General features: G+C 53.4%; 1 protein-coding gene across 5 annotated transcripts in view; it reads right to left on the bottom strand.

Annotated features, from left to right (window-relative positions):
• NECTIN1 (nectin cell adhesion molecule 1) overlaps positions 1-16,439 on the bottom strand; it is a 159,020-nt gene that overhangs the window by 50,647 nt on the left and 91,934 nt on the right. Inside the window, exon 6 of one of the 5 annotated variants that reach the window (XM_054004839.1) lies at positions 6,583-15,740. The exons of the other annotated variants lie outside the window; for them this stretch is intronic. Within the exon in view, the coding sequence (XP_053860814.1) occupies positions 15,199-15,740 (542 nt within the window). The 3' untranslated portion in view covers positions 6,583-15,198. Of the gene's footprint in view, positions 1-6,582; positions 15,741-16,439 lie in introns of those variants that run through there. 5 annotated transcript variants of the gene reach the window in all.

Here is a 16,439-nt window from a genome sequence, read left to right as displayed (position 1 = left end):
ATTTCAGTGGGGTTTGGATCAGGCCCTGCGATTGCAAACTCTCTGGGGCAGAGAACGTGTCTCACTCTGCATTTGCATGGCTTGTCAGTGGAATTCAAACTTAGCACATTCTGCACAGCAGCATCAGCTAAATGTCTTGAGCTAAAGGTGCAACCACATTAGTTGGTAGCAGTAGTAGGTTATTACCCTTTAGTAGATCGGTCACTAGAAAGTGATGTTTTAGAGTAGCAGCCGTGTTAGTCTGTATCCGCAAAAAGAAGAACAGGAGTACTTGTGGCACCTTAGAGACTAACAAATTTATTAGAGCATAAGCTTTCGTGGACTACAGCCCACTTCTTCGGATGCATATAGAACAATATATGTTCCATTCTATATGCATCCGAAGAAGTGGGCTGTAGTACACGAAAGCTTATGCTCTAATAAATTTGTTAGTCTCTAAGGTGCCACAAGTACTCCTGTTCTTCTTTTTGTAGAAAGTGATGTGACATTCTGTGCATTGGTGTATTATACTTGCAAAGCATCATGGATATTTATGGTGCTGTGTATGTGATTTTTCATATCTAATAAGTGTTGATCATCTGATTTGTGCACATTGATACTCGTACAAATGCTTCGTTTGTGAGTACAACACGTGCACAAAGTTTGCCAGAGGCCTTTGGATGCCTGGCTTGTGAACATTTGGGGCCATGTGCTGTCTGTAATATGACAGCATGGGTTTTGATGGTTTTTTTTTTTTTCGTATTGGGTCATTAAATGCTTCATTGCAATGAGAGCCGCTGCATCCTGGGACAGTGTGCCAGCTCCCCATCCCCCAAATACACATACTTTCTCCTGCCTCATCATAACCGTCACTAATGAAGGGAATTCCAGCCTGTGCAGGACTCCTCCAAGAGCCATACTACCTCACAATCTCAGTGCAGGGGGCCCTAGGCTGGATGATATTTGCATAAAGCAATTTCCAGTAACAAATACTTTCATACAAATCAAACTCTGCTTTGCAGATAACCTGAGAACAGAAAAAAAGGGAAATTCATCAAATACATTTTTCACTACAAATAATTCACCCATTTCTGTTTAGACTGATATTGGTCTCCCTTGACTCTGGATTAGCACTACAAGACTGATTGACCTGGTCTGACTGCATTTTCCCTGTTCTGATTTGACTCTGGACTAATTCTGGATTGTCTCTTCTCCTGACACTGGCCTACCTCTAGGGTGACACTTCTGGATTGATTAGATTACCACTGGATTCACCTTAGTCTGGATTGATTATGGATGAGCTCTGGATCAACCCTGTTCTGGACTGTCTCTGGACTAGCTCTGGATTTGATGCTGGACTAGCTCTTCCTGAAAATTTTAAACCTACATAGTGTTATTTTCACTGGAAAGAATCCCAAAGACTTTCACAAATGCACATGCAGACGGGATGCCCAAAGAATCACTTTTCTGCCCTCTGACGGGGGACTGCTGGGAAGGAACACAGCAGCTGTTCAACAGTGTACCACAGGATGGGAAAACAAGGGGAATCATGCATTGGGTCGAAACTGCCCTGGGAATGTAGGGAGGCAAAACTCAATCACCCACGCGGGAATTTGTAGCTAAACATCGGACTCCTTCCAGCGTCTCCATGGGATCTTTAACCAGGGCCGGTAGAAGGATGTTTCGCGCCCTAGGTGAAACTTCCACCTTGCGTCCCCCCCAAGACCCCGTCCTGAGGCCCTCCCCCAGCGGCATCTCCCCCCCTCCGCCCTGAGGCACCCCCCCCGCCCCAGCTCACCCCTGCCCTGCCTCCTCCCCGAGCACACCGTCGCTGCTTCACTTCTCCCGCCTCCCAGGCTTGCGGCGCCTAAGCTGATTGGGGCCACAAGCCTGGGAGGTGGGAGAAGTGAAGCGTGGGAGAAGTGAAGCAGCGATGACGTGCTTGGGGAGGAGGTGGGCCAGGGGTGAGTTGGGGCGGGGAGTTCCCCTGCATGCCGCCCCCTCCCCTTTGCTGCAGGCGGCCCTCCCTGCGCTCCACTGCCCCAGCTCCCTCCGCCTAAATGCCGGCGGTGACCGGGGCAGCCGGAGATCCGGCCGCCGTGGTCACTGCCGAAGAAAATGGCGTCCCCCCAAATCCTAGTGCCCTAGGTCGCCTAAATGGTTGTACCAGCCCTGTCTTTAACCATAGCAAGGGTCAAGCTGAAAGGACTGTGGAGTACCTCTGCATTGATCCTGTCTAACTCGGAGCGGATTGTGGTCTTTTTGGGGCATCCCTCCCCATAGGGTCTAAGCATCACTCTAGCCCTGGGTTTACACTGATCTAGATGGATTCTCTGCCAGTGGAATCCACCTCCAGCCTCTGCCTGAGCGCACTCTCCTATAGACATGGCTAAAGTCCCAGTAACTCTTCCAACCCTGGCTCTGCTGTTCCTGCAGCACAAATGGATCCTTGGGGATCTACTTGATAGCGAGTGTCGTCCAAGAGGTGAGGGGTTAGGAACCTCATGGAGGAGAACTCCCTCCCCAGAGCTCCAACGCACCAAACCGGCAGGCAGGTTCCCTGCTTGCACTGGGCAGGATTCCACACTCACTCGCCAGGCAGGGATGGGGATGGGGATACCATCTAGACCTTCAAGGCTGTTGCTCCAGGCCTAAAATTAAAGCAGAGATAAACAGGCAAGCTCTGAGCCACAGCAGCTCCCACACTCAGGCCAACCTCCCCCAGCTGCTCCAGCACTCGCTCCGTGGAGCAGTTCCAGGCCGCCTGCCTTCGCCCTGCTGTTGCAGAACACAGAGGCCTCTTAAGGAAGCACTGATGAAAGGAATCAGAACTTTGCTAGTGCTGGGCTTGGCAGCGCTGGTGGGAGGGCAGGCAGTGCTTGGCACTGGCTAGGGAAGCTGAGCTGGGCAGGGAGCGGGAGCGGGAGGGGAGTGCAAGGAGCCCTCTCCGGGTACAGTGAGCTCTGCAAGGCCTTTGCGCGCAGCACAGAGTGTTTTTGATGGACTGATGCCAGGGAAGCTTCTTTAATGGGCGGGGACTGTACCTGCAGCACAGGGCACACAGTACAGGAACCAGAGGCACGCTTAGCGTCCTCCCGGCCATCTGCTGCACTGATGGATTCGCTCCCTTGACCTGGCAGGATCGCACTCTCCAGATGGGGGAATTCATGCTGCCTGGCCATCCAGCTCTGGGCTTCCCACCCGTGGGGCCATCAGTGCCACCCTGACCTTGCCCTGCAGCGATCACCCTGTCCCAGATGGCAGGGGGAACTCAGCCTGCGTGGACGTTTGGCTCCCAGCAGCTTGGAACCAGCCCAGGGGAGGGAGAATCGATCGTTCATTCCCATTCATCTCTTGGCTCCACTGACGTAAATCTGGAGTCACTCTATTGGCTCCAGATTTACACTGAGATCAGAATCTGTCCTTTGGCTTCTGCAGCCAGATCTAGCCTCCTTCACATCAGCTTGTTCGCTGGTTCCTCGCCAGCACTCTTGCCCACCAGCCAAGCTCCGAATTTAGCCCTCGCCGCCAGCTGTGCCAGCCTATAGGTTGCAAAGATGTAGCTTTAGGAATACATCCAAGTTGCCCCACCTGCCCGCCATCTTTCCCCAAGCTGCGTGCGCGCACACACACACACCCCGCCGTGTTTTTATTTTGTTGCAGAGAAACAAAACACTTTATGGCACAAGGCGGGAGCTCCGGCTTCTATCGAGCTCAGCTCCCTGCAGCCCAAGCGGAGAAGCAGCCCCATGTTATGGGCTTTATCCATCATCGCTCAACTGGAAGCCCTGGCCTGGAAAATGAGGGCAGCACTTCCCTGGAGTGGTTGCTACTATGCACAAGAGCAGCAGGCCCCCACCCTCCATCCCTGCCTTCTTTCCAGCTCGCAGCCCAATCTGTGCTCCCTTATCTCCCACTGAACTTGGCTGGCTCCGCTGAACCAGCTGTTAGGAATCCTGTTCTATATGCCGATGCCCCTGTACATCAGCGTATTAGTCTCTGTTGGTGCTGCTGACTTGAATGATTGCAACTGAAGTGATGCTGCTTTGCAGACATCTGCTGTTCCCAGGCGAGGGAAGGTCAGAGGAGAAGAGCCGCCAAACAATGGAATAAAGATACGGGCACCCGACTTGGGGGCTGGCACTGCCCCATGGCCTGCCTGCAGCCCTTGGGCCGCTTGCTGACCTTTTCCTTCCCATGCACTTTTGCAAGACCACCTCAGGCCAAATCAGTACGGACAGATTTCCCTAGCTGCCCCCAACTTGCCTGGCAGTGATCTGAACCAACAGGACCCTGGCTGGCATTCAGAAGCACACGTTGCTGCTGCTGCCGCTGGCTGGGGAACCTATCGGTGCATCAGCAGCAAGGCGAGGGCGAGCGTGTGCCCACATTTGCAGCAGGGACATGATAGTTATTCTTTAACCCTCTCTTGAGCTGGCCTCCGGTTCTGGAGTGCCCCCTTCTCCTGTGCCAGCCCCAGTGGGGTGCCTGTGATGAACACCGGCAGCACAGTGCATGCTGGCCCTTCCCAGCCCCGATCCGGAGGGGTCGCCCTCAGCCTTACATGGGAGCCATCGGTCAGAATTTAACTGCCACCGAAGCCCTGATTAGTCTCAAGCCACTAAGATTCCCTGCTCTTCGGTCTGTGGCATTCAGACCCAGCTGAGGCAGCGGCTCACCCCACTAGGGGCTCAGGGGCTGCCTTCTGGATATTAATGTCTGGTCCCCGAGGAGCAGCCAGGGAAGGGGAGGGTTGGGCAGGACTGAATTTGCTGCGCAAATACTGCTTGGGATTCCTTTGGCTCATCCCTCCCCTAAAGCCTCCCAGATTAACATCCCTCTCCAAATTCCTGCCAGGTCCTTAGAACACCCAAAGGAGAGCATCTTTCCAACCCCCCAGCCCCGAAAGATCCCCCCTGGGTTCTACTCTGAGCCCCGTGCAGGGTGGAAGGGCTCAATCCCTGAGCTGTGCACAGGCCGTAAAGCTGCAGCTACCAATCAGACACGTACCTTCATACTGAGTCCCAGCCCCTGGGTTCAGGGGGCTCCTGGGAATGTGGGATGCCCCGGGCCCAGCAAGCTACGGAGCATGCTAGCGACCAGCGACGGGCCAAGGCGAGTTCCCAGTCTGTGTGAGAGACTGATCCTGCAGGACAAAGTTAATCCCTGGGTTATGTTGACCATCTTGATGACGTCAATGGGAATGGCCCGTGCTTGTTCAAGGCCCGAGCCCCACATCTATACACTAGCACCCAGGACTTCTCAGCCTTTTCCACACTGCAACCCCCCTTCCATATAATCCTCCCGCCCCTGCTGACCCCCCTTCCCATACACAATACGAGAAGGGCCGGGTGGTCACAACCCTCTGACTCGTGTGTGTGACCTCCAGGTTGAGAACCTCTGGGTCAGACTAGATCGGAGGCTAAAGAGAGGCAGCTATCTTGGGGTATGAAGGATTAAGCCCATTGCTTTAAGGGGAACCCCAGCTCTAGGTCAAGCCAGCTAGGGAAGAAACGAGACAACCCCCCAGTCAGGCCCGTGCTTTGCGAACTGCATTCCTGGTTCTGATGTAACCTCTCCATAGGCCCTGTTGCACTGAGACCAGACGGGTGCCAGCTGCCAGCATGCTTCATTGAAGATGGGGAACGAACCGTGTGAGCTGAGCTGTGCGATGCAGACTAACTTTCCCCCCTCCCACACACACACACCCAACCCAACCAGCTTGTCTGTAGAACAATTCCTTACTGCAGCGCGAATCAGCTGAGTTGAGATCTGGATCCGGCTGAGTTCAGATTTGGATCAGGATCCCACTCCCAGTCTCTCTGGCGTGCTGGGACCCCGGGTTTTTGGTTCAAGTTCATCTCTCGTTAAACAGTGATAGGCAGTCAGAAAAGAAAGCAAATGCTGCCTTCCATCAATGGAGGAAACTGTGCTCGGACTTGCCTGCTGGGAACCAGTAGCCAGAACAGTGTGTTCCTTGTCCCACAGTGGTCAGGGCTTTTGAGCAAAGCTGTTCAGTGCAGGATAGGGAGATCACTATGAGTCAGGCACTACATGCCCTAGAGTCAGTTGCAAGCCTCCCATTGGTTTCCCCACAAGCTTACGGAGCTCTCTAATAGGGTCTGCTCTATGGGTATCAGTGGCAAAACTCCCATTGACTTCAGCGGATGTAAGAACAAATTTGCTCTATTTGATCTATCATCTATTGTATGTCACTGTCTAGCTAAATCTCTCTCTCCAAAGACCGGAGGCTCTGCGTGAGCAAGGAACAAGGGTTCCCTGGCAAGCTGTTTGTAGACAGACAGACAATGGACGGCAAAGATCAGGTTTTTCCCTACGGAGAGATCAATCAATAGGCCCATAGAGATGTAGCCTCCGGAGTGTTCTCTAGCAAGGCACCCTTTACTGCCTGCAGTGCATTGATCTCTCCATGCTTGTCCTGTGACAGTCACGGGTTCTGGATTGCAAGCCGTCCCCTTTCAAAGCACCGTATATCACAGAAGAGATCAAGGCAACTGGAAAGGTGCAGCTTCTCTGGATTTTGTTGCACCCGGCCGCGCGTCGCAACGACACACCTTCGCGGTCGAAAAGGAAAAGCGCTGCTTCTTTTAAAATTCTTTATTTATAAAAAAGTACATTTCTTTCCACAGTTGAGCCACTATTCTTTTTTATACAAGTAAAAGGGAGGGTGAAGCAACACCCCCCCAATCCGAACCATGAAAACGTCCCCCCCCAACCCAAAATCATTACAAAGGATGGAAAACAAAACAAAAAATCATAAAAGCAAATTCAGTCCGTTACATTATTATTATTTTTTTTTTACAAAAGCACTTACAACACAGATTACAAAAAAATGCAAGGTTTGTTTTTTTTTAGGGTTGTTTTTTTTTTATTCCACAATGATAATTACAGCAAGAAAGAAAAAAAAAAAGTCACTGGAGTTCAGGGACCATGTTTGGAAAGAAAAGAAAGCCAGCCAGATCAGCAGCAGCAGCTCTCCATGGATGCCCATTTACACCAGCTGAGGATCTGGCCCCTTATAGTCATTACATTGACCTTCACCCTTAAGGAGATCACATATGGAATGCCGTGCTGTGCGAATGTATGGGGCAAGCCCCTTCTGTAGGGCTTGACCTTGCAACCTTTGCTCATGGATGGAATTCACCCCCGTGCAGAGGACCAGCCTTTCAGCCCAGAGCCTCAGCCCAATGGCAGTTCGGTGCCTAAACGCCATTGAGGATCTGGGCCGTCCCCTCTGCCATCCTACTTAAACCCTGTTTTAAGGGATAACATGGCACCTGGACTGGTGCTGGCTCTTCGGCACGGTGGTGCATCTCGGACTGTGCCGTCGCCTTCAACGGGGCTCGTTCCGGTGAGTAACGGCTGCAAGGTTGGCCCTTTGTGGAGAGGGGGGCGAGTTCCAGGAATGATGGTCGGAGGCAGGATTTGGATGGGAGCAAGTTGACACAGTCTCATCCTCTCCTCCCCGCCCCATGCTGCCCCCCTCCTCCCCGCATTCCCGGTGGAAGGGGGTGCTCTGCAGGGAAGCGCATTCGTACGCAGAGCGAGTCACTCTAATTCGCTACGGATCATGTCGAAACAGAAAAAGAAAGTCACAAACCGGGGGAGGGGTAAAGTGCTATCATAAGCCACGTAGAATACGGAGAGGCTTCAGTGCACACAGTGCTGGCAGCGTTCCCCACAGCGCCTCCTCCTGGGAGAGGCTGGGACTGGGGTAGCCACGAGCGCCGCACATTCAATGTTCCTAGAGCATTCCCCACCGCCCCTCCTGCTGGTCTACTCTTCCAAACACCCACCATTTCTCCAGCATTTCCAACAGCTGTCGGATTGGGGTGGGATTGCATTTCTCTACCGGCCATTGTTTCCAGAGCGTTTCGTACTGCTTGACCTGGAGAAGCTCGAAGCATCTCTCCAGCCAGCCCTTCCACATGCCCTGCACTGCTTCCTGTTGGGAAAAAGAAACTGGGACGGGAGTGGATCCCAGCCCCCACTTCTTCACAGCAAACTCCGAGCAGCGCTTTGTTTGGGAAGCCCTGCTGGCATGCTACAAACTTGTCCACCTACAAAACTCAATGGAGACCGCCCCCACTTCCTCTCAGCCCTCCTCCTCCAGCAGACTGACCGGCAAGCTGAGACTGGGAGACTCATTGCATGTGTGTGTGAGAACAAAGGAACCAGTGGTCCCTTCTTCTAATCATGCTCCCATTTCTATTTGCTATACTGACTCTCTCTCTCTCCCCCTCAGCGATCTGTGGTGAACAGTCGCTGAGTTTCTTTCAACGATGAGCCAGGAAAGGCTCCTCTGTCCCTGCCGTCTCTGCAATCAATTCAGCTCTACCATTTGGGTTTTTGTTTGTGTTTGTTTGTTTGTTTTTTCCCAAAGAAAACTTCAGATGGAGTTTTGTGTTTTGTTTTTTTCTGGCTTGAATAAAAATGATTTACAAAAACACAGGAACAAACCACCAAACAATCTTGTAATTAAATCAGGGAAAATAACATCACTGGGGTGAATTGTGATGGATAATCCCAGACATAAGCCCCAGCAGGAAAACAGCTGGGGCGTTTTCATACGAATAATACAGACTCAATTTAGTTTGCAGGAGAAGACACGTCTGCCTGCGTGCAGCTCACTGTGGGAGGGAAAGGGACGTGGGCATGTAGCTCAGACCAAATTCACCTTCATTTCTCCAACAGGCCATCTCCTGACCTGGAAGCCATATAATGAGGCCTTTCTTTACCAGGAAGGTCACCTTTCTGTCCTGCTGTCCTCACCTTCTCATTGTGATACAGGGTCCCAGATGCTTTGTCTCTCCCCACTTGTCTCTTTCCCTATGGCAACTGCATGGAGAATAATTCCTGGGCTACTATGTCAGGGCCGGGCTGCTTGTCTGTAACCTCTGTGCCCATATCCTTGCCTGGCACTAACAATCCCTTCTCCCCTTGGACTTTCCAGGGACTACTGCTTACACAGGGCTGGCTAGGACTGCCCAGATATCTTTAGCAAGCTCTGGGATTTCCCTGTGGGCAGAGACGTGTGCAATATGACGTGCAAGGCAAACTCCTGTGCAAGGCCTCCTGCCCCCTTTGGCCAGTGGGCTCCCCCTGAGCAGCAGAAATGCAGTTTCTGAGTCCCTCTGCACTAGTCTGCCCTGGGGTAGGGTTGCCATACATCCTCTTTTTCTCGGACATGTCCGGCTTTTCGGCAGTCAAACCCCCGTCCGGGGGGAATTGCCAAAAAGCCGAACATGTCCGGGAAAATGGCGGCTCTGCTCCTCCCCGACTCTTCGGCTCTGTTTAAGAGCCGGGCTGCCCGAGCGCTACCAGCTTCGGGCAGCCCCGTGCCTCCAGACCCTGCGCCGCTGGAGCCCGGGAGGGGAAGTGCCCGGCTGGGGGCGCAGGGTCCGGAGGCATAGGGGCTGCCCAAAGCCCGAGCGCTACCGGCTTCATGGTTTGCTGGGCAGCCTCCAGACCCTGCGCCCCCGGCTGGGCGCTTCCCCTCCCGGGCTCCAACTGCGCTGGGGAAGCGCCGGCTGGGGGCGCAGGGTCTGGGGGCTGCCCGGCAAACCCTGAAGCCGGTAGCACTGGGGCAGCCCTTTCCCCCTGGCTGGGAGTGGAAGGGAGGAGGGGGCGGAGTTAGGGTGGGGAAGGGGCGGAGTTGGGGCGGGGCTAGGGGTGGGGAAATGGGCGGGGCCAGGGCCAGTGGAGGGTCCTCTTTTTTTATTTATGAGATATGGTAACCCTACCCTGGGGGTAAGTCAAAGAGGCCATGGATGGAAGGGGAAGGAGGAACACACAAGAAAGGAAGCTGTCAGGAAGGGGCAGAGCGGATCTACTTGTCTCCTGCCTCCATGGAAATCTGTGCTCTTTTGCCTGGTTAACAGAGAGAAAGGTTCAAAAGGGGACTGTATTGGAGTGTTAAACCCTAGCTCTGCAAACGGCCCCCTAGGAACTCGTTCCCCATGGCCATAAGGGCAGCTAGCCCTAGATCTCCCACTGGAAATTAAACCCTCTCCATCAGTAATACTCAGCAGTGGAGGCCACCCCAATGTATCTTCCTGGCCTTCCCCAGGAAGCCTGGGAAAATCCCTCCTTGGGGTCTGGGAAGCAGCTCAGATAGCCCTCATTAAATAAGGGAGGAGGCGCTGCCAGAGACGGACCCATTAGCCACGTGGCCTGCTCCTGCCCCAGGAAGAGCCCGTGCCTGGCCACAGAGGACCAGCAGGAGAGGGCCCTTTGGCAGCCATGGGGAGATGGCTGCTCTGAAGAGTCTCCTCAGATTCATAGCATGAGGGCGCCACGTCTCAGGAAGGAGAGAGGCCTTGGCCGGGATCAGCAAAGCTGTCTAGGGGATTTGGACGCTCAGCTCCCATTAAAAGGAACGGGAGTTGGGCGACGGAATCCCACTGGCACTTCGAAAAGCTCACAGACTGATAGACTTTAAGAACCATCGTGATCATCTAGTCTGACTTCCTGCACATGGCAGGTCACAGAACCTCACCCAGAACTCACTCCTGTAACAGATCCCTAAGCTCTGGTGTGTCTCGTGGGCAGGCCCACCTCGCTGAGCTGTGGGGCTCGAGTCACTGGGGTGGGGATGGAGTACCAGTTCTAAACCATTAGCTCCCATGCAGCTCCGGGACACAAAACAAACAGCGTCCTCAGTTTAGCCCCCTACGCATCTCCCCTTCACAACCTTCCTGCCGCGACAGCCACCTTCGACCTAATTAGGGGGGAGAGTGCCCCCCCAACTCAAGGAGAAGGGTTGGACTCCCACGGATGGAGATCAACCCCAGAGAGGGAATGGATCTCGTTATTGTATCCCAGCAGCTCTCAGACAAATTGTCAATCCATAATATTTCATGAGGCAACTTATTCCTCGCTATAGATTAACGGCGAATCGTTTAGGCTCACTAATTAAGGCCCCATGAGGGACTCTTGTCCAATTAACTGACCCCATAAACGGTCACCCTTTCAGTAACAAGAGCCGGAAACATCCTTCTTCTGAGGAGGAGGGGGACGGAGCTAGGGGCCCTGGGTTTTTCCACGGCCGTAGGGCCCAGGCCTGCCCCTGATGACGTGCTATGGGGACAGGATAAGTCAGCGGGGTGCCTGGGACCACCTCACGCTGTGGAATGAGCAGCTTTGAGGTGTAGCTCCCAAACCGGACGTGCAGACGGCAAGGGGAGGTGGGCCCCGCTTGGTTCACAGGGGAGGAGTGCTGGCTAGCCAAGCAGGCAGGGCCCCGGTTGGGGGGGGGTGGCATTGCATACATTTCCCCCCATCCTCTTTTCTACCGGCCCTGGTGTAGTCACAGAGACAGCAGGTCTAACACAACCCAATAGCTGGAAATTGAAGCTGGACAAATTCAGACTGGGCATAAGGCGTAGCTATTTAATAGTCAGAGTAATTAGCCATGGGAACCATTTACCCAGGGTCACGGTGGAGTCTCCATCACTGGCCCTGTTTTTCGAAAAGCTCTGCTCTGGAAAGTCTTTAGGAAGAGGCCTCTGCCCTGTGTTACACGGGAGGTCAGACTAGATGATCCCAGTGGTCCCGGCTAGTCTTGGAAGCTATGACTCACACCCTGCGGGGTGTGTGTGGGTGAATGAGCCATTAACCCCGGGGAGGTGGTGTGCACTATACTGGTGTTCCCAATGACCATAGTGTCTCCCCTCAGCCCTCGCTCCCCCATGGCCACCCGCCTGTCTATGACCTATCACATTTACGGCCCTATCCTCTCCCTGAGCCAGCCTGCTCTGTCTGCCCAAGGTTGTAAACTTGCTCTTCATTACACTGGATCGCCATGTGTCTGTCTCCCTAGCTGTAAAGCGCCCTTGATTTGCTTATGGGTGCGAGAGTCTCGCACAAACACACACTCTGGATCATTAAGGAGAGGGCAGGATTCCTGTCTAAGTGTGCAAATGGGAGCTCCCTGCATCACACCACACCTCACCTCCTGCCTGTGAGTGTGCAAATGAGAAACGCTCCTGCGTCTGGTCAGTTCACATTTACACGCAAGTCTACAAAAGGGTGCATGTGCTGTTGTGGTGACTTAATTTGCTTTCACACATGGGCATGCAAATGGAAATTTGGGCACATCTCCTCACTTCACATTTGCACGCCACGTGCAAAGGGAACATGCCATCCCATCCCCGAGTCATTTGGAAACAGGGGACGTATCACTTTCAAATACAGGCAAACAAACCATTACAAAGAGGAATCAAATCCTGCTGTGCTGGCTCTGGCTCCATGCACCCTACTGAACCTCCTGCCTCCCAGCATTGAGAATTTGTATCCATGTTCCCTCTGGCTATAAACAGAGATCTCCTCAGCAGGACAAGGGACTAACACCAACCTGCTCTAGATAGCAGGGAAAACTGATCAGGAAGGGAAGGAGGGAAAGAAACCGGATGACTGGGGGTCCACTGCATCAGAGTTTCTTTAAACAGGGTGTATTGCTGATAAGCAACACATGAGAATGGGATTACCCTGAGGCAACTCCGCAGGATTCTGCAGTGAGAGAATTTGCCAGACCGTGGACTGGGGGCTCCTGCTGCTTGGGGTTGTTAATCCAGGACACAAGGGCAGCTCAACTGGGCCTGGGGGTTTTGCATGAAGTTCTGGCTCGCCCGTGTGAGTGGGTACATTCAGACGTGGGCCAAATTCACACCTGCAGCTGGAGTTTGGATGTCCCAGAGCTTGGGGTTAGCATGGGCCTGGGATTTTGGCTTGGCCCTTTTTGGAGTCAGATCCCAGTGAGATTTGGCTCCAAAAGCCCATATGTTTGGGAGGGGGAACTTGGCTAGGGCCCATCTCTAATGCATGAGGCACCGTAAAGTACGGAACCACCAGACCACCCGAGGTGACAGCAAGGTGGCAAGGGGGTAAGTGTCTGACTGAGATCCAGCAGGAGTATAATGTTACTGCCTCTGCTCTGTCTTTATCCCAGGACTCCATGTGTCCACCACGTGCTGGGAGTCTCATATCATGGTGGTGCACCTTCATCCGACATGTGCTGCTATCCCTAGGCAGGACCCGGTGAGGCCTTGACTCCCTTTGGGCTTGCAGGTTTACAACCGTAATCGGTATCTAATCAGAGGGATGCTGGGGATTTCATTTCCTTCGATGGGGCATTTGCTCAGTAGTACGAAAAGAGAAAACCGAGATCCCCAAATTCCTATGTTGAAGCGAGGGTAGAATTCGGTCTCCCCGGGTATGGATTCACCTGACAGAGACGGACGGGCACCCTAAAGTTTAATGGCTTCTCTGAACCCCTTGAGCTAGATCTCTGGAGAGCATCTCGCCCGAGATCTCCAAGACATCCTGCTTTTGATGGGGAAAGAAGCACCCCAAGAACAGCCACTCTTGGGGTGTTTCCACCAGGAAGCACAGAAACCACCAGGAAAAACCAGAACAATTACAAACAGAGTTATCTGATTTCCAATCCCCACAGCAGGAACAAAATCATCGAGGGAATGATCTGGGGCAAGTCCGACTGTACCTGACTCAAGCCAGAAACCATGGGGCGGGCTTTGGAACAGAGTCTGGCTGAAGCTGGATGTGGGATTTTGGTTTGGATTATGAGAAAGGGTCCGAGTCTCCATTCTGCTGCCCAGTTGTATGGCTATGGCTATGACATGAAACCCGTGTATGGCACCGGGGGAGAATTAAACCCATTCTAATACACCTCTGAAAACAGTGATCTCTTTTTCATTCATTTAGCCATTTGGTAAAGGAACAGAAAAAACAAACACCTAGTGAATCCTGCCTTGGTGGAAGGTCAGTGTCAGACTGACAGCCCTGGAGACTGAAATCTCAGTTAGCCACAGAACAGCAGGGGTAGCAGCAACCCAAGCGTCCCTTCAACCTCCCCATCACATCTCAAGGGGGGGCAGAGGAGATCAGCACACGACTCAATCAGTCCTTGGCCTATCAGCCTCCAAAGAGGCCATTCGATGCAGGCTATCAGTGGCCATAAGGGCAAGGGTCATTACTACGGGAGACGTGGCTGGCAACATTCTCACAAAGGGGAAGGATGTAAACAGATGACTGCGAAGACCTAGCAGTTTAAATACAAAGGGCCTGGCCTGATGCCCATTGAAGTCAACGCATAGGCCCCCATTGGAGCTCCCCTAAAGAAACCGCCCACTGGGCTGGGTGGCACCATGCCAACCGGCAGCAGGTTTGCAGGCAGGGCACGGAGGTGTCTCCTGGAACCCTCCCCGTCACTGTGGCACGGAGGTACGTGCAGAGGACACGGCGTGTGTCAGAAACGGGGTGAAATTAACTTCTCCTTGGCTGACACTAAAAACCCCTCACATCTTTAAACAATATGGACACCCCAGCAGGGACCAGTGGCATCACTACAGCCAGGGTCTTTTCCCCCCTTTCTCTTTTCCTTTTCTTTTTGTTGGCTTGTTTTTAAATGATGTAAAAGGATAATAAATGGTAGAAGGGAAACGGCAGCTCCATTTCCCTGTGCCAATAACAGCCCCGTGTGCCTTGGATTTTGCTTAGTTTCATTTGATTCTTATTTGTTCATTACATGCTTAACACTGAGACTCGCTCGTCACAGGCACATTGTGGGGAACAGAAACACCCCAAAAAAACAAACAAAAAGAAAAAAAATTAATCCGATATGGCATCTAGGTCTTCATTGCTTTGTGCTTTTCCCCTCCTTGGTCCTCCTTTTTTTTTTTTTTTTGCCCTCCCATGGACTCCTCTCACCCCCAAATAAGACAACATACAAACAAATTCCAGTGTTTCGGGGGGCATGGAGCGGGAGGGATCTTTGGGGAAGGACGATTCGAGACACTAAGACACAAATGGGGCATATTATACACAGGTGGGCAGTAGTAGTTAAAGCAAATAGTCACACCGAAGCCACTGATCAATACAAACACCACAGAAGGGGACAAAGTCGGTGGGAGAAATTAAAAAAAACAAACAAACCAACCAAAACAACCTCCCCCCCAAAAAAACGATCCGTAAGCAAAGCTACCAGCCCCTCCCTCCCCGCCCCCGTCGCCTCCAAATGAGTGGCAGGTGTCTCAAGTCTCTGTCGAGCTCCCTTGGGCCGGGCAGCAGTGGACGTGCATGGATGTGAGCGCGCGCGTGCGATGCATGTGCGAACGGCCCTCGGCTGGGGTCTGGAGGGCGGGGGGGGGAGCGTGAGTGGGGGTCTGGGGAGGGGGCGAGCTACACGTACCACTCTTTTTTGGAAATAAAAGATCCGTCGTTCTGGGAGACCATGTTCTCAGCCAGGTCCAGCTGCTCGGGGTCGTACTGGAAGCCGAGTGTCCTTTCGCTGTAGGGCTCCGGATGGGCCCCGACCTCGTCCACGGTGAAGTAAGGTCGCTTGGAGTCGTCCTCGTACTTGTTGGCGAGGCCCAGCTTCCGCTCGCCTCCGGCGTCCTCCTCTTCGTCCTCGTAGCTGCTGCCCCCGAGCGGGCCCGGCTTCTTCTCGTCGTCTGAGTCGTCGGGGTACTGTAGGTTCTGGGCCATGGGGGGGTGGTGCTGCGGGACGCCGGCCTTGCTGTACCCGTTGCCGTACACGTGTTTCTTGGTGCTGTAGTCGCCCTTGAAGGTGTGACGCCGGCGGCGGAGCAACACAAAGAGCACCACGGCCACCACCAGGACCAGCGAGACTCCGCCCACCACGCCCCCAATCACGGCCTTGGGGATGTTCGGTTGCGCCACTGATTTGCGGTCATCATTTGGAGGCGGGGTGGAGGGGAATTCTGGGTAGGAAAAGACAGATGGAAGGGGGAACAGTGTCAATCCATGTGCAATTGCACCCTTGCTCCGGGCTTGCATTTCAATCGGTTATTGGTTGGAAGATGAGGGTAAGGAACAAGGAAGGGAAAAATCGGGGAAGGGGAGGAGCCTACGTACGGCGGCCGCGACACGGGGTTAGCGCTCGGGTTCTAGGTGTTAGTCACAGGCGGACCGCGCACCATTGCAAGCTTTCCAGGTCAAGCCACCACCACCACCAGCATGCAGGAGCCCAGCACGCGACAGACCTAAACCCCTTTCACCAGCGGCATCTACACCCAGCTTTCCAAAAGCTTGCCCCAGATTCAGGCTGCCTCTGTGCTTCAGCTGTCCACCTGGAGATGCCTCGAGCGTGATTTTTGGGATGGGCTGAGCACCTGCGACTCCTGGTGACAAACTCCGGGTGCTCAGTGCTCCTCAAGAATCAGGCCTGAGGCATGTCCGGTCGGGCAACTGAAAACAGAGGCAGAGAAACCGGGGAGGCTGCTTTGCAAAAGTGTGGCCATAGAAATTCGCATTGCACTGGAGCAGACCAATGAGCCATCTAACCTGATATCCCTCCTCCCCGCTGTATCAAATGCAGCCCATCCAGCCCTCTGTCTCAGACACCGCTCAACACTGTCTGATGCTTCAGAGGAAGATGCAAAACCCTATGGTGCATCTGT

The sequence above is a fragment of the Malaclemys terrapin genome, chromosome 15 (assembly GCF_027887155.1).
Source record: "Malaclemys terrapin pileata isolate rMalTer1 chromosome 15, rMalTer1.hap1, whole genome shotgun sequence".
In the NCBI taxonomy this organism is placed as follows: Eukaryota; Metazoa; Chordata; order Testudines; family Emydidae; genus Malaclemys; species Malaclemys terrapin.
This window is presented reverse-complemented; position numbering and strand designations above follow the sequence as displayed.